Source organism: Rana temporaria, chromosome 6 (assembly GCF_905171775.1).
Source record: "Rana temporaria chromosome 6, aRanTem1.1, whole genome shotgun sequence".
Taxonomy (NCBI): Eukaryota; Metazoa; Chordata; class Amphibia; order Anura; family Ranidae; genus Rana; species Rana temporaria.
In genome coordinates, this window is record NC_053494.1 from 34,866,650 (window position 1) to 34,890,148 (window position 23,499).

The 23,499-nt window shown below is 39.6% G+C and overlaps 1 protein-coding gene across 2 annotated transcripts in view; it reads left to right on the forward strand.

The window, feature by feature from the left end:
* SCNN1G (sodium channel epithelial 1 subunit gamma) overlaps nucleotides 1–22,630 on the forward strand; it is a 50,388-nt gene extending 27,758 nt beyond the window's left edge. For both annotated transcript variants that reach the window (XM_040356663.1, XM_040356664.1), the window contains exons 5-13: nucleotides 3,231–3,334; nucleotides 5,638–5,801; nucleotides 8,478–8,576; nucleotides 9,588–9,705; nucleotides 12,570–12,648; nucleotides 14,170–14,227; nucleotides 15,397–15,458; nucleotides 19,206–19,281; nucleotides 20,940–22,630. In XM_040356663.1, the coding sequence (XP_040212597.1) occupies nucleotides 3,231–3,334; nucleotides 5,638–5,801; nucleotides 8,478–8,576; nucleotides 9,588–9,705; nucleotides 12,570–12,648; nucleotides 14,170–14,227; nucleotides 15,397–15,458; nucleotides 19,206–19,281; nucleotides 20,940–21,332 (1,153 nt within the window). In that variant the 3' untranslated portion in view covers nucleotides 21,333–22,630. The remainder of the gene's footprint in view (nucleotides 1–3,230; nucleotides 3,335–5,637; nucleotides 5,802–8,477; nucleotides 8,577–9,587; nucleotides 9,706–12,569; nucleotides 12,649–14,169; nucleotides 14,228–15,396; nucleotides 15,459–19,205; nucleotides 19,282–20,939) is intronic.
* The last annotated feature ends 869 nt before the right edge of the window (nucleotides 22,631–23,499 follow it).

Consider the following 23,499-nt stretch of genomic DNA (forward strand, 5'->3'; position numbering starts at 1 on the left):
AACTAGAAAAATGACAACTGGATGCAGTGAATTGTTTTTACTGGCTAATCTATTGAATGATCGTGTTTACTGGACCTCAGAGACATATCTGACCAGTTTAACATAAAGAGGGAAAGAAAGGGGGAAGCGCCACCTGGGTGCAGAGATTAACAAGCTTTTAAAAGTGCAAGGTAAATGACACTCAAGCCTCGTACACACGACCGAGGAACTCGACGGGCGAAACACATCGTTTTCCTTGTCGAGTTCCTTGTTAGGCTGTCGAGGAACTCGACAAGGCAAGTTTCTCCATTCCCGTCAAGGAAATAGAGAACTTGCTCTCTTTTTGGCTTGTCGAGTTTCTCAACAGTTTCCTCAACAAAAATGTACACACGACCGGTTTCCTCTGCAAAAAAATATCTCCCAGCAAGTTTCTTGCTGGTTTTTGCCAAGAAACTCGGTCGTGTGTACGAGGCCTTAGAGGATGGAAGTGATTTCAAGCACATAAGTCTAAGGGTAAAAATTATAAACCTTCTGGGTCCATGGGGGTGTAGATGTCACTCTCCAGGCTGTACAGGTGGATGGGTGTTGGATGTATTCAGTATCCTGTAACCACCAGGAAACAACAAACAGAAACCAACAGACAGTTTGGAACACGACCCAAGCGTCCAGAATTGATGTCACTGGAACGAGAGAGGACTAGGCTGAATGGGAAAGGCTATGTGGAGATCATAGGCTATGCGCATGGAGCTTCAGCTCCTTCTAGAGGCCTCTAGAAGGAGCTGGAGCTCCAAGCGCATAGCCTATGGTCTCCACACAGCCTTTCCCATTCAGCCTGGTCCTCTCTCGTTCTGGTGACATCACATCAGACCGCTCGGCCATGTTCCAAGCTGCCTGTTAGTTCCTGTTTCCTGTTGGCCACGGGACGCTGAATACATCCAACATCATTCCACCTGCGCAGCCCGGAGAGTGACATCTACACCCCGATGGACGCTGAAGGCCTATATCTTTCCTACCATTGGACTTATGAGCCTGCAATCACTTCAGTCCTTAATCTCTGCACACAGGTGGCCTTTCCTCCTTTCTTTCCCTCTTTCTTGTTTGTACAGAGCTGGCTATTACTCTGAGGAAAGCTGCCGCCTACTTCTGGTAATACACACATCCACATGTGCATTCACTCACCCTATAACCACGGATGTACAATTGACTAATTCATTTTTTGGACTCTTATGTGTGTTTTTAATGCTTTAATCATTACTACTATTTTGGATTCAGCTGTTTTTTTTTGCGCCAGATACAATTGTATATTTAATTTAGCTTAACATCAAGCTGACATAAATAACAGTACAGTAAAACCTTGGATTGTGAGCATAATTTGTTCCGGAAATATGCTTGTAATCCAAAGCACTTGTATACCAAAGCAAATTTTCCCATAAGAAATAATGGAAACTCAAATGATTCGTTCCACACACCATTTATTCAGAAGTCCTTCAGTTTAAAGTCCATATAAAAAGATTATAGCAATGGGACCTGGTTGTGTAACCATAAAATGTCCACAAATGGATGCCTCCACAAGGGGATTAGAAGCAAAATCCAGCAGGAGCTACAAAGTATAAAAGAGAAGAGAGGTGCCTCTAATTGTAGCAATATGGTTACATTTAATGAAGGTGCAACATTTAGCAACTCAAATGGTTGATGATTAAAAGAGGCACATCTAAGTATGCAGGGATCCGGGGTAAAGCGATCCACATAGACCATCCTCCTCACCACCGGCTCTCATCGCTGTCAGGCCTCATACACACGACCGGGTTTCTTGGCAAAAACCAGCAAGAAAACTGCTTCTTGCCGAGATTCCCGTTCGTGTGTACGAGGCATTCAGGTTTCTTGTCTGGAAATCTGGCCAGAATCTCGTCAAGATTCTTGTCGGCCTGTTTCCCGACGAGAAACTCGAGAGTGTGTATACTTACCTGTAGCCGTGGAAACCCTTGCATGCTCGAAATGACTTTGACGCATGCGCGGTAGCTTCCGTGGCATAGGTAGGGTGAAGCAAGATGGCGGCGACTGCATCGAATGTGACGAGTGCATGCTCGTCATATGCGATAACGTCACCGCGTTCTTTCCTTTCAAGAGAACCGCGGGTTCTTCTGAAATGAAAGTCAGTAAACTCTGGCGGCAAGAGTTTCTTGCCAAGAATCTCGTCAGGGAAAAAGACGGGTTTTTCCTGACGAGATTCTCGGATGTGTGTATGAGATCTCAGGCTGCAATCGTGACCAGGAAGACTACTCTGCAGTAGAGCGATCTGAAAGAGAGGCTCAAACCGCTCGTGGAAGGGACGACATCAATGGCGGTGAGGAGAATAATCTATGTGGACAGCTTTCCCCCCGAATGCCTGCATAATTAGATGTGCCTGTTTTAATCATCAACCATGTGAGTTTCTAAATGTTGTACCTTCATTAAATGTAACCATATTGCTACACTTGGAGGAGCCTCTCTTCTATTTTTTTCTCGGGTGTGACATGACGCTACTCTTATATCAAGACATCGCTTTTTTATCAAGTCAAAATTTATTAAAAATGTTTGCTTCTCTTGCAAAACGCTCTCAAACCAAGTTACTTTCCAACCAAGGTATGTAAATTCAGTGAGGCGCTGAGCATTGCTTTGGTAGATATTAGGCCTCTTTTGCTATAATCAACCCCCAGCTCCAAGACAAATTCAAGAAACTAAATTGAGAAAACACATCTTTATAGAGCACCCGTGCATGTAATTACCTTTAATTATAGCAGATTACCTCAAATGTTACAAACATCTCTGGAATAAAACAAAACTCCATCTGAAACTGATCTATAAAGTTGTGTGAACACTGGCAGATTAAATCATAAACTTTAGGTATTTTATTTTTCGTGTCAGTCAAAGAATTTACAGAATAGTTGAGTCACCCTGGTGCCTGCTGCCCAAACGAGCTAACAATCCAAATAGGCCATTCATTGTAATTTAAAGCTTGTAAAAACCATCATGCATTTTCATTTACCTTGCTATATAAAGAATGCATTAAGCGGAGTGAGATTTACTCACTTGGCCATGGACGGGGAAGGAGTTGGGAATATCATCAGGCTAATCTCTCCAACGGATATTAGAAGATCAATGAGTGATTTAACTAACAAGTGTCCAACTATTTTTCAAATATCAATTTTGGGTTAACTGACCTTTTAATTAAGCGACAGAAAAACTAATGAAAAATATTTTTTCCAATACAGGGACTTCACTCTATTTACTCACCCTCTGTATGGCAATTGCTACACATTCAATGATGTTTCAAGAGAGAATCTGTTTGTATCTTCTATGGGTGGAGCAGAAGCTGGTGAGAATTCAATCATATATATATATATATATATATATATATATATATATATATATTACACATAATTTCTATATATTACACATAAAGTCTATACCAATGTTAGTCAAGCCATGATGTTCCAGTTAGAATTTGTCAACTAGAGATAGACTTATGTATTACAATAGTTTCCAGGTGTTTGAGATTGATGTGTTGAAATCATTTCAACAGTTGCAGGAGGAATTTCATCTCCCACACACCTGTTTTTATCAATATCTCCAGCTGAGACATGCATGACATGCCCAACATAATCTAACCCCACTTATGCATTACAGACCCCCTGTGCTCAACACCATACTCAAAGCTGATGATTACAAGGGTCATGTTTCCTACGTATGCACAAGTTTACATATCTCTATCTTTCACACAAACCCTTTAACCTGCAACAGGATGTTCACATTTCTGGATCAGTGGGAATCGGTCTTACAAATGATTCCCGTAGTCTCCCCTTCTAATTCTAGACATTTGTCTCAACTCTACAATCTAGAACCTACTGCACCACTGAATGGTTGCATCAATACAGCCGCAGGAATATTCCTCTATGCCTCAGGTGCTTGAAGGACACAGGAAACTTAATTCACATGTTCTGGTGATGCCATCAATAAGTTAGATACTGGCATGACATTGTGGATTTAATTAACCTGACATTTGATACTTGTATTGTTTTAAATCTCTTACTATGCATCTTGGACTTGCCTGGGGACAACCGATTACGGACTATAGCCATCAGTAGATTACTGTATTTAGCCAGGAAGCTGATAGCTGCGAGGTGATTCTTAAACACTCCCCCTACAGCTGTTGAGTGGATCAGAGAGGTCAACACCACACTCTGATTGAATAAATTGACATTAAAAAAGGGGGGTGTGGACTGAACCTTCCAAAGCAATCATGGTAGACCACACTAGGAATGACTCACAGCACTAATACTGATCTTGAGATATATGTACTTCAAGGTAACGTATTTATAAGGGAAACTTTTGTTATTCCTTTGGCCTAATCTAGATTCTAATGCCCCGTACACACGATCGGTTTTCCCAGCTGTAAAAAGTCTGCCGGGAAAACCGAGGGGAAAGCCGAGAACCTACTCGGGAGCTTTTTCCCCCTACACACGCCCGGTTTTCCTGGCAGGAAAACCGCCATGAGAGCTTTAGCCGTGTATGCTCCATTGCAGTGTTTCCCATAGGAAAACTGCTGGGAAAATTACCGCCGGGATTTCCCAGCCAAAAGCTGTCATGGTCGCGTGTACGAGGCATTACAGATGTTTCACAGATTCAGTCTTATCCCAACTTCTCTGATTGGTTAGGGTACATTTATCACACGAATGGCAATGATTGACCAGAGTCCCTTTACTTGTTCTTATTTTTTGGTGTATTCTATTTCACATTTTTTCTCGCAAGTTGATATTCTACACTGCATTACTATACAATTTGTATAACCGATACTTGAAATCCTACACTTTGTGGAATATTGTTCTATTGAGGGTATACCCTAACATATGCATCTACCTTTATTTTCTGTGCAATCTTTTGTGCATTGTAAACCACAAAAACATTATTTTTAATAAAAGATATCTGATTAAAAAAGAGTCTTAAAGCTGCCTGGTGGCTGATTAGCTGGATCGTTGTTATTACAAGAAAGCCGAGCCGTCGACTCTAAAAAACGGTACTGGGGTAATGCCTGCAGCTGCAGGCATCACCCGGGTACAACCTCTTGAAGCAGAAGGCCACATATTTGCCTTATGTCGGCATCAAGGTGTTAAAGCCTATCTGAAATTTCGCAGCCTTCTCAACAGTCTGAGTAAAAAAGCCTTTGCCCTGCCAGCATGCTGCAGAATGGGACCTTTGCTCTCTCTGGAGAAGCCGCAATCTATTTGCAGAGGTCCAAGCCCCCTGCTGAGTCAGAGGTCCTTAATCACTGAGAAGCCTGAGTTTTAATGACTATAGAACTACAGATCTGACTCAATATGAGCAGAATGAGCAGTGGCCACACTCTGTAGCTGGTGGCAGGGAATAGGCTTTTCTACTAAAGCTGCGGCTGATTCAGAAAGAAAATGAACTAGAAGACATTGAACATCTTTTTTTTCCTGTAATCTCTTTAGCTTATTTAAAATAAAGGCTCAATTGAGCTTTTAAAGATTATAAAAAGGTGTGATCACATACAAGCTTGTCTTAGGTCAGCCCTTTAATTATTCCTTATTAGCTTTTCATCTGATGTGTCTATCATGCCTCTATTTATGTTAATACTATAATTATTTTATCTTTCTTTAGGGCTGAAGCTTGTTATTTTCATTGATGAAGAAGAATATAACCCCTTCCTAGTTACAGCAGCTGGTGCCAAAATATTAGTCCATGACCAGAATGATTATCCGTTCATTGAAGAGTCAGGGACTGAACTTGAGACAGCATCTGAGACATCTATTGGCATGCATCTGGTAAATAAATGTCAGAGTGAACAGAACATTACTGTTACAGTTTTCCTGTTCTGGAATCCCAACCTTTTATGCCGCGTACACACGATCAGTTCATCCGATGAGAACGGACCGACGGACCGTTGTCATAGGTTAACCGATGAAGCTGACTGATGGTCCATCGCGCCTACTCACCATTTATTAAATAACCGATCGTGTCAGAATGCAGTGACGTAAAACACAACGACGTGCTGAAAAAAACAAAGTTCAATGCTTCCAAGCATGCGTCGACTTGATTCTGAGAATGCGCGGATTTTTAACCGATGGTTGTGCGTACTAACGATCGGTTTTGACCTATCGGTTAGCAATCCATCGGTTAAATTTTAAAGCAAGTTGTCTTTTTTTTAACCGAAGGTTAAATAACCTATGGGGCCTACACACGATCGGTTTGGACCTAAGACTAGACTATTAAAATGTAACCTCCTTTTTTTAAAGTGATAAATTATTGATGACATCAAGAGACTCACTGATTACATTGGCTCATATTTATAAATATCATATTTATTGGCGTATAACACACACTTTTTTCCCCCTGAAAATAGAGGGAAAACAGTGCCTGCGTGTTATACGCCAATCTTTGTTTGTTACCAACAAGGGGGCGGGGATCGGGCGGTCCGCCCCGGATACCACACATTGGGGGGATGTAATGCCGGCTTCCCCGCCTCTCCAGGCCCTGAGACAGCACTGCCAGCATACTTCAAAGTTAAGAAAACATTACTGCCAGCCCTTTCTTATACACCACTCCTCCTGTGTCATTCTCAATGTAAATCCAAGCCTCCAAATACCTCAATTAATGGCACTCTTCCTGGCCGCTCTCCTTCTCCTGCTCCGCCTCCTTCTCAAGTGTAGCTTTTGATTGGAAAAGGAGAGCGGTCACATAACTGTCAATGAAACATCAGAGGAGAGCAGTCACATGACCCGGTCCACGAAAGAGTGGCAGTAATTGAGGTATTTAGAAGCTGACACAGGAGGAGCAGTGTATGAAAAGGGGCTGGCAGTGATGTTTTCTCAACTTTAGAGTACACTGGCAGTGCTGTCCCAGGAGACTAGGGATCTCCTGGGAGTGCAGGGGGGCTTTATAATGAAAGGGGGCTGTGTGATGTGCAGGGGGTCTGTGTACTGTGCAATATTTGTTTCCTTAACTTAAATTTAGGGTGCGTGTCATACGCCAATAAATACAGTTCTTATTTTTAAGAATAGTAATCCAGAACAACCAATCAGAATTCACTTTGCTAAAGTCAGACCAATGCAGTATGGAGTCTGATCAGTTGATGCACTTTAGCATTTAAAATATATCTGAACAACATTTGCTTCTAGTTTTGCATAGCATAGACAGGGATTACAACCCCGTCAGGTTTATTTTGCTGTCTGTGTTACCCTCTCTACTTGTGTTGTGACCAATATCACTGCCAAAGAAATTGATGGATAAATACAAACATTTGACTTGGAACAGGATTAGAGGGGAAACCTTCCAATGAGCACAATTGTTGGGGTGATGACTGCATAATTGTTGAGAGGATATGGTTCTTACTCCGGAGAGTTTTTCTTTTTCTCTTCCTGCTGTGGAAATCTCTCCAATGGAACATACTGTAGATGGGGGGAAAAAAACCCATAATAGGGGTTTTTACTATTACCTGCATTGTACAAAATGGTTTTGTCATTTTGTTTCCCAACAAGTGCTACTCTAGTGTGAAAACACATTAACCTCTTTCATCCCCTGTTTGTACATCTGTGCTGTTTTTATATGAATTATCAATAAAGGCTACTTTTTGGATCTTTCTTTGGGAATGCAGCCATCCGGATCTTTCTTGCTTACTTTAGTAAATGTGGTAAAGTTTCACTTTGCAAAGAATATCCAATCAGGTATTAAGAAACTAAAAAAAAAAAAACATTTTTGCTTGAACATGATTTGATTGATTGATTTGAGTGGAAATCAACTGAGCTTTAGCACATGTACTAAGCATCGGAGAAAGCTCCACGGAAAATCTAGGGGGAAGTTTTTTTGCCTTTGTTAAATTCACCCCATTGAGTAGTAAGGCTAATTGTGCATCTAAAGAAATATTGGGGTTGCTGTTTTCATATTTTTTCAGACATATTTAGAATTCTCCCTTAGAAAGAAATAACTAAGTACTTTGTATGACCTATTTTAAATCCAAACTTTAAACTAGATATTGTTCTGAAGATGCTACCACAACAAGCAGAATTATCCATTGAAGGTGCCAGAAGTTCCCCCCTGGAGTACATCTGGCACCTTTGGAAATCCTGGGCCATGAACTGTAATGCTCATGTGCACTGCAGTAAACAAATTCTGCAGGACGGTAATTCAGTAATACACGATATTACCAAAAGTATTGGGATGCTTTCAATATTGAGTTGACCCACCCTTTGCAACTATAACAGCTTCAACTTTTCTGGGAAGGCTGGTATATGAAGTAGAAACTCTCTTTTATGACAGTTATAACTCCAATCTCAAAAAACATGATGACTATAGTTAGGCTAATGTAAATAATGGAAATAGATGCCAGCAACTTTAAGGTAACTCAACATTGTAGCTGGAAATTTTTATAAGTCTTCATAGAATTTTTATAAGCAACCAAAAGTAAAAAAATATATTCTGATACCATTTGATTCTGATTTCAGACAGAGTCATCAAAGCTAAGTAGCCCCTACAGCGAGTGTACTATTGATGGAAGTGATATCTTTGTCCCGAATCTCTACAACAAGACGTACACTTATCAGGTATGTATATGTGGTTAAAATATTTCTTAGCATGTTGGAGTTGGAGAGGTGACACTGGAATCCAAAAAGCTGAATAAGGAAATAGAAGTAAAAAAATAAAAACAAAAACTGTCACTCTACCTGATTAAAAAGCATTAGCTAGAGTTGGGTTTTGATTTGTTGATCTTTTACTTGAAGTCCATTTAAAAGTATATGTCCAAGACTATGCTATCTGAAGGGCGACAATTCTGCTGTGCGATTTCACTGCAGAATGAACAGTGTTGGCAGCCTACATGAAGTGGAGAAATAACTGATTTACATAGTTACTTGTAGGATCTACAGTTAATAAGACTATGGTATGGGGGGCTCAGAAAAAAGAAAAAACATTATGTAAAGAAGTATAATCAAAGGCAAACCTTTTTTTTAGTTTAGAACACCTGTATGTTTTTATTGCTCTCGGTGCCCCCCGGTTAATGAGATTTAACCTCCCGGTTAGTCTCCCGATTAGTGTTGTTTACCATTATCATTGAAAGTGAAAGTAAAAGAAAATCATGGATTTTGGGTTGTCCCCAGAAAAGTGAGGGGAAATCCTCCAATGGATACACTAGTTCTGGTGACCTGGGGGTCCCAAGGAATTCCCTCAATTTGCAGGGATTTCCTTTCACTTCCTGTTTGGCTATGGGACTAGAAGTGAAGGGAAATATCTGACAGGTTATAGCCCTCCCTTACCCTATCCAAGATGACATTTTTTTATTGTCTATAGTTCTACTTTAATGTCACTCAAAACACCATATGTCATTTTTGAATTTGTCCATATTGGCAATATGAAGAATAAATTAGGTGATTAATACAATTGATATTGATACCTGACAACACTGATTTGTTGGAAAGCGGGAGTTCATTCAAAAAATATTCTGTAGAACAGTCCACTGATTTTTCTATTTACACCGCATAGGTACTGGTTTGTTAGTAATGCTCATTAAAGTACACTATGCTATGTATTTAACTTTGGCACATCTTTCTCTCTGCTAGATCTGCCTTTATTCCTGCTTCCAGCTCGAAATGGTAAAAACCTGTGGTTGTGCACACTATGACCAGCCATTGCCAGAAAGAGCAAAATACTGCAACTATGAAGAATACCCCAGCTGGAGTAAGTTTTATCTTAATTTTCTTTTATTATTTTAGTATATGTTCTTACCATGGATTCTGCCATCTTCTGGTATGTTTTACCAAATGTTAGCCTTTGCTGTCTTTTGGCCTGTGAAATATCCACTAAAATATCCACTAAAATCCTCTTCTGTAGCTAAGACAGATTATCAATGACTAACTATAGGGTCTAAAACACCAAAATTCAATTTATCTGCTGTGTTGGAGAGGTTGAGGGGACTTGATTAATATTTCACACATATGATGGTTTTGTCCTTGAATCATGCAATGTTAGAAGACCATAACATAACTTTTAGGTGAGAAAACCTCAATAAATATTCCAAACGATCCATAGATAATTTTATTACATAATACTTCACGATAAAAATCGAATTATAGGTGATCAAAGATACTTGTACCTATTAAATACTGCTAAAACACTGATTACAAAGTACTGGTAATCAAAATCCTTGCCCTCAGTTAATGACTGTTTTTTTTTCTATTGGTTGAACTAGAAGGACTTGTGTCTTTTTTTTTTTCTCAACCTGACTAACTATATAACTATGTACTAAGTGTGCATACAATCTGTATGCTTGGTAATTGTTATTATCTAAAGCTAATAAAACTAGACCGGACTAGCAAGATCTTTTTATGTTTTCAACCAGACTGAACTGGGGGGAGGGCACTGGAGGGGGAGTGGCTATTGGGCCCCCATGGGAAAATGAATATATGTGTGGCAAAAAAAAAGACTGTGGTGGTTGAATTGTTCCCCTACCTCTTCCTTATTTTCCCCATTTGTGTGTACATTATTTAGGTTGTAATGCAATTTCTACAGATGCCATGTGTAAAAGGGTTGTTTACAGAATATTATTAATTTTGTATTTTTGGAAGGTGTCTACTAAAATTACTGTGGTTGATGTTAAATGTCGTTCTTTTAATGGCAAAAAAAAAAAAAAAGGAAAAAAAAATATTATAAAATACACTAAAATGCAGCATTTTTAGAATACTTACACATGGCAGTGTGGATAAAGTGACATCTCCTGTACACGTGGGAAGGTTTAAACACGTGTCAAACAAATACAAAATTGAATCTCTCAGCACTAAGGATTAAAAAAAATATATAATAATTAAATACATGCATCAGCTAGTTGAAGCAAGGAACTCCCTCCTCAAATTAAAAAACACAAAAGCAATTTTAATGTCCCTATTAACAGCACGGTTTGCATGAATATTAAAATTACAGGTTTTAAAATATGTTGATGAAACAAAAATAGCATAAGCGTTGTTTCACTCCAATAGAGTTTGTATGGGAGGCAAAATTGTTCTTTTCATTTATACCGCCACATTTACAGTGTAATTTCCACAGGTAATTTCACATTGCAGAATGACAAATGCACATGCATAATAGCTCATTGCAAACAACTTAAAGGGGACATTTCCTGAGAGATTTATGATGGATACAATTCCAAAAATCTTTCTGAGGATAGTAGTAACTGGCTGTCTATGGCTAAAATAGTTACTGGCCAAGTCGGATAAAACTTCTTCTCTGCATATCCGTAGGTCAGTGATTCGGCAAGTATTGAAGCTAATAATGATAGATTAGACTATTGAAAATCATGTGACCGAGAGCGATATAGACAATCATGTGTAGACCAGGTGTTACATTATCACTCTAATTACAGTCCGAATGGCACGATTTTATAAATTTAGATACAGAAAAAATAACTCATCTTACCCAGAGATTAGCAAATGTGGTGCACTTTTAACTTTCTATAAATTTGTATTGAAACATTTTAAAGAATGAGGCTTGTGACTGCTCTCAATATCAAGCACCCATATAAAAAAGAAAGAAAAAGGTTGATGACTTTCAAGTCAAAAGCAGTGGTAGATAAAGTAGAGAAGTCATAGCAAATGACAGAACATTAAGTATGTCGAAAAAAGCACATTTGTCATATTGCAACAGAGAAACATTGTAGGTAACAAGGGAGGAAATTGATGCGCCTAAACCAGGCAAACAGGCACTGGTGTATATGATGTCAGTGTATAAAATTCACTATGCAAAACAAACAAGGAAGTGCATAAGAAGAAAGTTGTCCCTACAGAAAAGCCTAGGGAAGTAAAAGAAGAATAGAGGATCGCATAGTAGCCCATTATGTGTCACTTTTGTGAAACCGAAGCCTGCAATGTCACCGCTGTCCCCTTTTCCACAAAGCGTCCATCTTCCTTCCGAGTATCGCGGCTCTGGCGCTGTGATTGGCTGGAGCCGTGATGACATCACTCCCGCGCAATGCATCCGCACGCACGATCCTCCAATGCGTCCACGGCACGATCTCCTTTAGAAACGACACGCTTGCCATTTCAAAAGGTTTCTAAAGTGCGCCTGCGCCGTTGTCTACGGCACCCGTCTCATTTGTAAATATCTCCTAAACCGTGGAGGTTTGGGAGATATTTCGAGCACCTACAGGTAAGCCTTAATCTAGGCTTACCTGTAGGTAAAAGTGGTTGTAACAGATTTACAACCACTTTAATATAGAAGTATGGGCATATTGAATCCATGAAGTTGTGCATTTGTACTTTTCAAATAATACTCAATCACACACAAGGAAGTTAAAAAGAGCATTTTTGCTTGCACATGATTGGATGATAGAAGTCTGCAGAGTTTCACCTAATTCACTAAGCTCTGGCTCTAAGCATTTAATTCCCATGCAAAATGCAACTTCCTTTGCCTTCAGCAAATCACCCCTCAGAGTCCTATGTTAGTCATATTTAGAAAGGATGTGAAATTGTTTAAGAATCAATAATTCCCCAAAGCTTTTTTTTTTCAGAAACCTTGCCTGTCACTTACATTTATTTTTCTTTTAATTTTAGTTTATTGTTACTTCAAATTGCATAAAAGATTTGTGCAGGAAGAACTGGGATGTCAGGACACGTGTCGCGAGTCTTGCAGGTAAGAGCATACTTTTTAACTTTCTGACATGGTAAAGGGAACACTATTTATTACTGTACAAGATATGTAGGCGAAGGACACGGCCTTCCAGGTCTTCAGATATGTGGAACATGAAAAATGATATGCAAAAAAAGAAAGAAAGATTGGTTAAACCCATAAGTGTATTTATCACCACTAGTTTTCCTTTATATTGGCTCTTCAAAATAATAGAAATTACTATTTAGTGATTGGATAAAAGTTTGAGCATATTATTAAGCCTCGTACACACGACCGAGTTTCTTGTCAAAAACCAGCAAGAAACTTGCTGGGAGATATTTTTTTGCCGAGGAAACCGGTCGTGTGTACATTTTCGTAGAGGAAACTGTCAAGAAACTCGACGAGCCAAAAAGAGAGCAAGTTCTCTATTTCCTCGATGGGAATGGAGAAACTTGCCTCGTCGAGTTCCTCGACAACCTAACAAGGAACTCAACGAGGAAAAGGATGTGTTTCGCCCGTCGAGTTCCTCGGTCGTGTGTACGAGGCTTAACTTTTTTAGTAATTGAATAGTACATTTTTTATTAGAGGTTTATATATCAGACCACAAAACTGTTTGCATTTATTGAGAAAATACAAAGTGTTCCTTGATTGATACCGGGCCAAGCAAGCAATCTCCAGTGTTCACAATGCAGCACGGTAGCCTCTTGGCACGGAACCATAAAGCTACTGCCCATCCCTGCAATAGTGGTGCCTACCACAGTGATTTCCAGCTTCTACCAGGATCATACATACTTACATTGATCCAAGCTGGACCAATTAAATTATGCAAAAGTCAGCTGCATTTGACCTGCATTTGACCTTATCAAAATATAGTGCAAAATAAAATGAAAAAAGTCTAATAAAGCGGCTGCATTAAAGTCAAAATGAACGGTCAAATTTATTATTTGTAATGAAGTCAGGCTGCATAGACCAATAAATACGTTGGCAGAATCACCAGTGTTTACTGTTAGCTGTGGCTACTCTGACTGTGTGGCTGAATGGTAAGCTGACATGTGGCTGTCCATGGAAGTAGTTACCTGGTGTAAGGGACAAATGATTACCTCTGGACAACCGGCAATATGTGACTTCCCATGGCTAAACACTGGTGACTTTAGCTGCAAGAGACTGTTGATTCTTGCCATCAGAATTCGCAGACTGGCCCTAATCGTCTATGTGAATAAGGCCTAAAAGACAAGCGTCTACTGGGCTTTAAAAGAAGACTACCAACAAATGTACTGCATGCTAACTGGTTAAAATACAGACTTGAAAACAGTTGACTTTCATGTATATAGAAATCAGCCTATTCTCCTATATGTTAGCCACCCACTTAAAAAAGGCTCCGCCCATTTTCAGGAAAATGGGCAAGTTTCCTTTTTTGTGCCACGGAGGGAGACTTACCATGATTGTGGGTGTGGCTTATCATCAGCAGAAAGGGGGCCTGATTTTACTATTTGAACATTTGCATGTTCACCATCTTAAAAAATGATTTTCTCTGTTATTTTTCAGTTTTAAAGAATGGGCATTTATAAGAAGTGTGGCAGACTGGCCATCAGTGAAATCTGAGGTAGGTCCATGTCAGGATCTTGTCAAATATATTTCATTAAAGCTCAACTTCATCCAAGACTGTTTCAATTATGGATAAAGCAGAGACAGGTGTCATCTGCATTCTTATTAAGAAGGGTGGGGGGGATTTCTCTTCACTTCCTGTCAGGGGCATACTGTATTTCCAACATCGACTTATTCAAAAACACATTTTTAGTAGAATAAAAGAATAGGAACAGGTTAGAACTTCTGATAATATTGTCATCGCTGTTCCAGTGATAACCACATGCCATATTTCTTGTGTGGACATCAAAGGGACAGGAAGTGAGGGGAAATCTCCCCAATGGGGGTGAAAAAAACACTGAAATGTACCGGTATTCTCTTCCCCACCCTATCCAAAACTAAAAAAAGTTAGTATGTAATGTGCACCTTGTGTGGTTCTACCCATGATAGAGATTTTTTGGAAGAGTCATATTTGAGACATAATGCCAGTCCTAGCACATTGAGTTAAATAGAAATCCACATGGCAAGGTTATGTACACCAAATTCAAGTTTTCTGGTTCAGGCCAAGAATAAAAATGTGATATATTACAGTTTACCAGTCCTTAGATGCAGCGGCTGTATTTGTTTTCCTTTTTCAGGCTTGGGTACAACCAGCATGTTGGATTTTTAGCATGTGATTACTGCCAGCGGGTATAGCTGCTACCAGTAACCACTGTGTTCTCCCAGCTGGGATGGCTCCCAGTGTCCCCTGCCTGGGAGAACACAATAGCTTCACAGGAGGGATTCCCCCATAAACACTGAAGCCCCATACACACTATCAGTTTTCCTGCAGGTTTTCTCTTCAGGTTTACCAAAACCATCTAATATGAGGTCAAACCTCAAGAGTTTCAATTTGTATGCATTCAAGCAGGCCCTTGCACTACATGGTTTTGGTAAACCTGAAGAGAAAACCTGCAGGAAAACTGATAGTGTGTATGGGGCTTGAATGTGTTGATGGAGGAATCAAGTGATTTTCTTTCCTGCAACCCAGGAAAGAAAATCACATAATCTACGGCCTGCTTCCGATTCTACAGTAAATTAGATTCTACCCTAAATCTAATAAATAATGTCAGCCTATTTTCTTGCTGTACAGGTGTACTTATATTTTTTTGCCATTATATGTCATATTTGTGCTTTTCTTTTTCTCAGGATTGGACATTGCGGATTCTGTCCTGGGAACTTGGAAGCAAACTCGATAAAAACCTGACTAAGTAAGTCTGATTATCCCTTAAACCAATTTTCATTCTTTTCCTTATTGTAAGCCATATAAGTGTATTGGAGTTATATTAAAAGGTCACTCTGACAAAGACCTGTTAAAAAGAACCACTCTTATCTTTTAAAAAAAATATATACAGTACAGACCAAAAGTTTGGACACACCTTCTTCTCATTCAAAGAGTTTTCTTTATTTTCATGACTATGAAAATTGTAGATTCACACTGAAGGCATCAAAACTATGAATTAACACATGTAGAATTATACATAACAAAAAAGTGTGAAACAACTGAAAATATATTTCATATTCTAGGTTCTTCAAAGTAGCCACCTTTTGCTTTGATTACTGCTTGGCACACTCTTGGCATTCTCTTGATGAGCTTCAAGAGGTAGTCACCTGGCGCAGCACCCCATCACTCTCCTTCTTGGTCAAATAGCCCTTACACAGCCTGGAGGTGTGTTTGGGGTCATTGTCCTGTTGAAAAATAAATGATGGTCCAACTAAACGCAAACCGGATGGAATAGCATGCCGCTGCAAGATGCTGTGGTAGCCATGTTGGTTCAGTAATGCTTCAATTTTGATTAAATCCCCAACAGTGTCACCAGCAAAGCACCCCCACACCATCACACCTCCTCCTCCATGCTTCACGGTGGGAACCAGGCATGTAGAGTCCATCCGTTCACCTTTTCTGCGTCGCACAAAGACACGGGGGTTGGAACCAAAGATCTCAAGTTTGGACTCATCAGACCAAAGCACAGATTTCCACTGGTCTAATGTCCATTCCTTGTGTTCTTTAGCCCAAACAAGTCTCTGCTGCTTGTTGCCTTTCTTTAGCAGTGGTTTCCTAGCAGATATTCTACCATGAAGGCCTGATTCACACAGTCTCCTCTTACCAGTTCTAAAGATGTGTCTGCTGCAAAAGGTGGCTACTTTGAAGAACCTAGAATATGAAATATATTTTCAGTTGTTTCACACTTTTTTGTTATGTATAATTCCACATGTGTTCATTTATAGTTTTGATGCCTTCAGTGTGATTCTACAATTTTCATAGTCATGAAAGTAAAGAAAACTCTTTGAATGAGAAGGTGTGTCCAAACTTTTTATCTGTACTGTATATACTTATATTTTCCAACATGTTTAGATATCGTGTGTCATATTCTCTCCCATTGGTATTTAAAAAGTCATAAAGAGAGGCTGCAAAATACTTCTGTAAAGGAAATGAAGCCTGCCCAGTCAGGAGAGCCCTAACTTCAGCTTTGCATTTGAATCCCATCTTCCCTTTAAATCTGAACAAATATCCACTATTTTATGAAATCCTGCTCACCCTCTAAATATCCACTGATAACAATGTTGTCCTGCCCCCTCTGATTTTGAAAAAAATAGGAAATGGCTGTACATCCAAAATTTCCAAAAGTGCCTGTTATTTCAGACGGTCAAAATACACCAGGGCACCGGGTGTTAGTCATGTAGATGCGTTTCAAACATCTGATCTGTGCTTAATCATGTAACCTTATGCACTTTTGGAAACTTTGGATGTGCAGTCATTTCTTCCTTGTTTCAAGTTTTTACGGAGGCGGGCCAGGGCTAGCACTCCTACTTGGTTCTAATTAAGGTACCATATTTTCCGGCGTATAAGACGACTTTTTAACCCCTGAAATTTATATGCCAGTAACCTAAACGCGGCCGTCCATTTTCAAAAGCCGCGCCTCCTCCTTCTGCTGTTCTGTGATAGGCGGAACACACAGCTTCCCAGAAGACACTGTGTTCAGTGTTCCGCCTATCACGGATGCCCTCTCATCCGTGCACAGTGTCTCCTGGGAAGCTGAGTGTTCCGCCTATCACGGAACAGCAGAAGGAGGAGGCGCGGCTTTTGAAAATGGATGGCCGCGGTCTGAGATTCAGCAGGTCAGGGATAAGGTAAGGGATCGAGACATGCAGTGACACAGTGAGGCATGTATCAACGGCACAATGAGGCATGTATCAATGACACAGTGAGGCATGTATCAATGGCACAGTGAGGCATGTATCAATGGCACAGTGAGGCATGTATCAATGGCACAGTGAGGCATGTAACAATGGCACAGTGAGGCATGTAACAATGGCACAGTGAGGCATGTAACAATGGCACAGTGAGGCATGTAACAATGGCACAGTGAGGCATGTAACAATGGCACAGTGAGGTATGTAACGGTGGCACAGTGAGGCATGTAATGGCATGGTGAGGCATGTAATGGCACAGTGAGGCATGTAATGGTGGCACAGTCTGGCATGTAATGGCACAGTGAGGTGAGGGGAGGCATGGCTAGTAGGAAGGGGGTCGTCTTATACGGTGAGTATATCCCAAAACCAACATTTTAGCTGGAAAATTAGGTCGTCTTATACGCCAGCAAATACGGTATTGCACACACCTGGAGCAGCAGATTCCTCTTATTTTGATTTACCCTCTGATTTTTTTGCCTTTGGTGGTGATTCATTTGTCACTTTGGCAGATTTAGCCATGTACAGTGTATGTTCTCATATAGAATGAATCTTATGCTACATCCATTGAATCTTTCTCTGCTTTTATTCTGTCCTCATTATAAGACTTTTACGCCACTGCCTTGCCTAAATTGTCCTACACAGTCATCTTTTCATCCCTATAAAAAGGGCTGTACCCAACAATGACTTCATGCAGCTAAATTATACCCTTACATTCTGTTTTCAATAATGACTTTTTAATTACAGGAAGATTAAATTTCCGGTTTAGTGAACTATGTTTATTTAGGCGAGCTGGTAAAATTACAGTGAAAGGACTGGCAAGTTTGGTAATACCGGTTCACCAAATTAAAAATCTGTTTGCATTATTTAGATGTAGTGGGCTAGATTCAAGTAGCCCGCCGTAAGTTTGTGCGTGCGTAGCGTATGTTATTTATCCTACGCCGCCGCAACTTACACGGGCAAGTGTAGTATTCACAAAGCACTTGCTTCGTAAGTTGCGGCGTCGTAGCGTAAATGGTGGCCGGCTTAAGCGCGCCAAATGAGTATGTGGGGGGCGTGTTTTATGTAAATGGATGGTGACCCGACGTGATTGACATTTTTCCGGAACGGCGCATGCATTGCTCCAAAGTACGCCGCAAGGAGGTAATTGGTTTTGACGTGAACGTAAATTACGTCCAGCCCTATTCGCGAACGATTTACGAAAACGACGTAAAAAATTAAAAATTCGACGCAGGAACGACGTCCATACTTAACATTGCGTACGCCTCATAATAGCAGGAGCAACCTTACGCCGAAAAAGCCTAACGTAAACGACGTAAAAAAATAGCGCCGGGCGTACGTAAATTTGTGAATCGGCGTATCTAGGTCATTTGCATATTCTACGCCGAAAACTACGGAAACACCACCTAGCGGCCAGCGTAAATATGCACCCTAAGATACGACGGTGTAGGAGACTTACGCCAGTCGGATCTTAGGCTAATGTCGACGTATCTTGCTTTCTGAATACAGAAAGAAGATACGCCGGCGCAGCTTTGAATTTACGCGGCGTATCTATAGATACGCCGGCGTAATTCAATGCTGAATCTAGCCCAGTGTTCATGTGGATGAAGGAAATAATCCAGTTGAGTTCTATGGGGGAATATTTTCCTTAAATTGGAAAATTTCACATTATTTTCAGACATTCAGGTTACGTCTATACTGAATTTATGAATCCATTATTGTCATCATCTAACAATTAATAATCCAATTTGCTCTCTCTTTTTTAGATATGATCTGGCAAACCTAGGCATATTTTACCAAGACCTAAACCTCAGGACAATAGCTGAGAGCCCTTCTACCAGTGTAAGTAAAGCATGATTTAGAAAAGCATAGTACTGAATGCGGATTTTAGGTACACAACCAAATCTAAAAGCCATAACATTTAATCATACAGTGTAAAATTGCAATAACACAATTAAAATATGTACAACAATTAGTAATTCCATAGAAATTTAGTTGAAAACATTTATGCCATACACATAAGTATAAATCTTCCCAGGTATCATTTGGCACATTTGAAGCACTAGCATGATAAGTTGAAAGTAATATTTTGATTGAACAGATGTGTGGACCAGTTTTTCCATGCTGATGGGATAAGTGTACCAAGATATATCAGATGGCTTCCTCAAAAGGTCTTGCATAGTTTAACTTCCAAAAACAGTTCCATCTTGGATTATTTTTACTTCATTCTAATTTTATTGTAATATAACGTTATAAAGTATAGTACAAACATTGATGAGTTCATATAGATAATACAATTGTTTCATCTAGTCAGTTTCAGATATATTTTTCATATATGATTCAAGAGAAAAAATAAAATAAAAATATATATAAATATGCAGGATATTGCAAAAAAAATAAAAATAAATAAAGAAACAGAACAGAACAAGACGAGACAAGACAGGACAAACCAAGACAAGACAAGACAAGGCAAAACAAGACAAGACATGACAAGACATGACAAGACAAGACAAGACAAGACAAGACAAGACAAGACAAGACAAGACAAGACAAGACATGACAGGACAAGACATGAAAAGACATGACAGGACAAGACATGACAAGACAAGACATGACAGGACAAGACATGACAGGACAAGACATGACAAGACATGACAGGACAAGACAAGACAAGACAAGACAAGACAAGACAGGACAAGACATGACAGCACAAGACATGACAGGACAAGACATGACAAAACAAGAAATGACATGACAGGACAAGACATGACAAGACAAGACATGACAGGACAAGACATGACAGGACAAGACATGACATGACAGGACAAGACATGACAGGACAAGACATGACAGGACAAGACAAGACAAGACAGGACAAGACATGACAAGACAAGACAGGACAAGACAAGACAAGACAAGACAAGACAAGACATGACAAGATAAGACATAACAGGACATGACAGGACAGGACATGACAGGACAAGACAAAAAAAAAGAAAGGGGAGGAAGGGAGAAAAAAAAAATGACTGGGATTATCATCTTGGATTATTTTTACTAATTACATGGACAGTCTGGAGAAGAGACGGAGAGAAAAATACTGGATGAGATTCTAGTCTTATCTTATGGCCTCCTGGTTTCTTCTGTTTGTATAGACCAGGGATCCTCAAACTACGGCCCTCCAGTTGTTCAGGAACTACAATTCCCATCATGCCCAGTCATGTCTGTGAATGTCAGTTTTACAATGCCTCATGGGACTTGTAGTTCTGCAACAGCTGAGGGGCCGTAGTTTGAAGATCCCTGGTATAGACTCTGGGAAAACAGAACATTGATAAAAAGCTGACAATCCTGTAGTGTTTTTTCAGGGTACATTTTAATAATAGATAGCTTTAGTCTTTAAAGGGCAGAGGAGGGACTCTCAAGAGTTATTTGAAAGGTGTTGTAGGCTCCAACAGAATAATGGAATGTTTCTTTTACTAACTCAGATTATTCTTTTTCTACAGCTTTCTAGTCTACTGTCTAACTTTGGAGGTCAGCTGGGTCTGTGGATGAGTTGCTCTATGGTCTGCGTCTTAGAGATTGCAGAAATTTTCCTCATTGACTCCTTCTGGGTGGTCTTGCGTCAGAAATGGACCAAATTCATCAGATGGTGGAAGAATCGTAAGGGACAAACAGAACAATCTCCTGACCAACCTTCTTCAGGAATGGCTGGTCGTGACAATCCATGCCTAACAGATGATGATCCACCTACATTTAACACAGCGCTACAATTGCCTCAAGCCCAGCATTGCGAAGTACCAAGAACACCACCACCCTTATATAGGTCTTTGCAGCTAGAATCAACTTTCAACGAGGTGTCTCCAAGTGAAGAAGATGTGTCTATAGAATATATGTAAGAAATTCATAGAGAACTTTTTGAAGAAAAGTCACTTATAAATTCTTACACTGAAGAAGCCATAGTTCAAAAAAGAAGCTGAAATGTTCAAAAGATCTTGGTAGTAAATGTTATTTTTGGTGCTTGATTGAAATTCAATGTACTATCCCTCACAATGTGCAAAAACTGAGTTGACAATTTTTCACTGGCTGGTATTGTCACTTAGTCATATAACTATTGATTATTAAATAATTGTATAAAATTAATGCTAATTTGACTTGCACAGCTAGGTATTTTTAAGTTCAGTTGAAAATTTTGTTTAAATCTGCTACTTGCATTTTGGATGCCTCAAACCAAAAGTTGCTCAATGTCTAACAGTGTGAGTAGAAAAGCCTGTCTCCTGCCAGCAGCCTGCTCTCTGTAGGGAAGCAGTGGTCTTTCTGCATGCCATTAGACATTGATAACCTTTTGTTTTAATGCACCTGAAGTGCATTTATCAGATTTAAACTGAAAGTTCAATCGTTTTTTATTGATTATATGAGCAATTGAAATAATATGGTGGAACACTAATGCCTATGTGTAGGCTAGTTGTAATGAAATTGATAGTCCTTTTGGTACTGTATTGATTTACAAATTCTGTATTCTTTCTTAATATATTACTTGTTTTAGCTGTTGTCAGGGTACTAATTTCAGGCAGAGCAGATTTTCGTAGCCTGATAGTAACTCAAATACGTTCTCTGGATATGAAGACCTTTAATACAGAGAACAAAACCAATGCCCAATAAGCTTAGAAGCAAATACAAATGTTATAACAATACATTTAACGAACATCAACAGAAAGAATATACAAACCTTGTGGTGGACTCAAAGAAATCCTATGGTCTGCAAGGAGTGGTCACAGGTGCATGACTAGCAATCACAGGGCCCTGTAGCAAAACCTTTAATGGGCCCCAACAGAAAAAAAAACACTTTTGTATAAGACCCTATTTGCAATGAAAGTGACAAAAGACTGAAAAGAATGCTGCAGTGTAAAATAGAGACTGTACAGCATGCCACACGGATTGAAAGAGTTAAAAAAAAAAAAAAGAGGCAGTGTGGAATAAGGAATGTTCTGCATGGTAAATTAGGGTTGAAAATGTTTTAATAAAACAGTCAAAACACATAAGTAGGACACTATAATAGAAAAATTAAACAGTAAGTCTGCTCAATGGCTATTGGCCCATAGCATGGCTTACATATTAACAATACAGTATACAAACTGTGAGGAGTGTCACTATAAAACACCAGAAAATGTTTTATCTGTCATTCATATAAGAAAAAGAGAAAGAGGAACAAACTGGAAAAGGGGAACCAAAGGAAAGGTCAGGAAGGGGGAGGGGAGGATACAGAGGGGAGAGGAGAAAATAGGGAGGAAAGAATGACTGTGAAAATACTCTGATAGGATCAAGTTTTTAGTAGTGTCAGTACGATCAGGAGAGGTATCACCTGTAAAAAGAGGAAAGTATATATAACAATATAATAACATCTCTAGAAGCCCTGTGTCAAGGTAAAGCCGGTGATGCCCCTGGGGCCGAGAGCATTGTTGTCAGAGGAAGAGAAGTGGAGCCAAACATACCATAAAACCTTAAATTTGTCAAAGGTGTTATTATCCAGTGCCAGCATCTCCTCGGTTCTCATGATGTCATTCACAGTGTAGACCCACAGGGACAATGGTGGTGCAGTGGCAGTCTTCCAATATTAGAGGATAAAGTGCCAAGCTGCTAGAGTTGGTGTTAGAGGCTCTTCATAAATTGTACTATATAGCTTAAATACCTCCAGTCCAGAAGGGGTGTATCCTCTCACATTTCCATGTACCTGAAGCTGAGCCACAGCGCCAGCAGGAGACAGAGTTAGACAGAAAGATTTTATGTAATGTTTAGAATGGTAAATTAAATGAGGTGTTGCTAAATAGGGAATATACAGCATTGTATATGGAATGAGGTAGTAAGAATAGAGAACATACATCATGGCATGTGGAATGAGATGGTGCAGTATGAGAAATGTATAGCATTTTATACTGAACGATGTGTTGGAGAATAGGAAACAGCATTGTGCACTGAATGAGGTTTGGTGGTATTAGGATTATACAGCATGGCATATGCAATGTTGGGGTGTGATTGGGGATGTAAAGCATGGCATACGGAATGAGG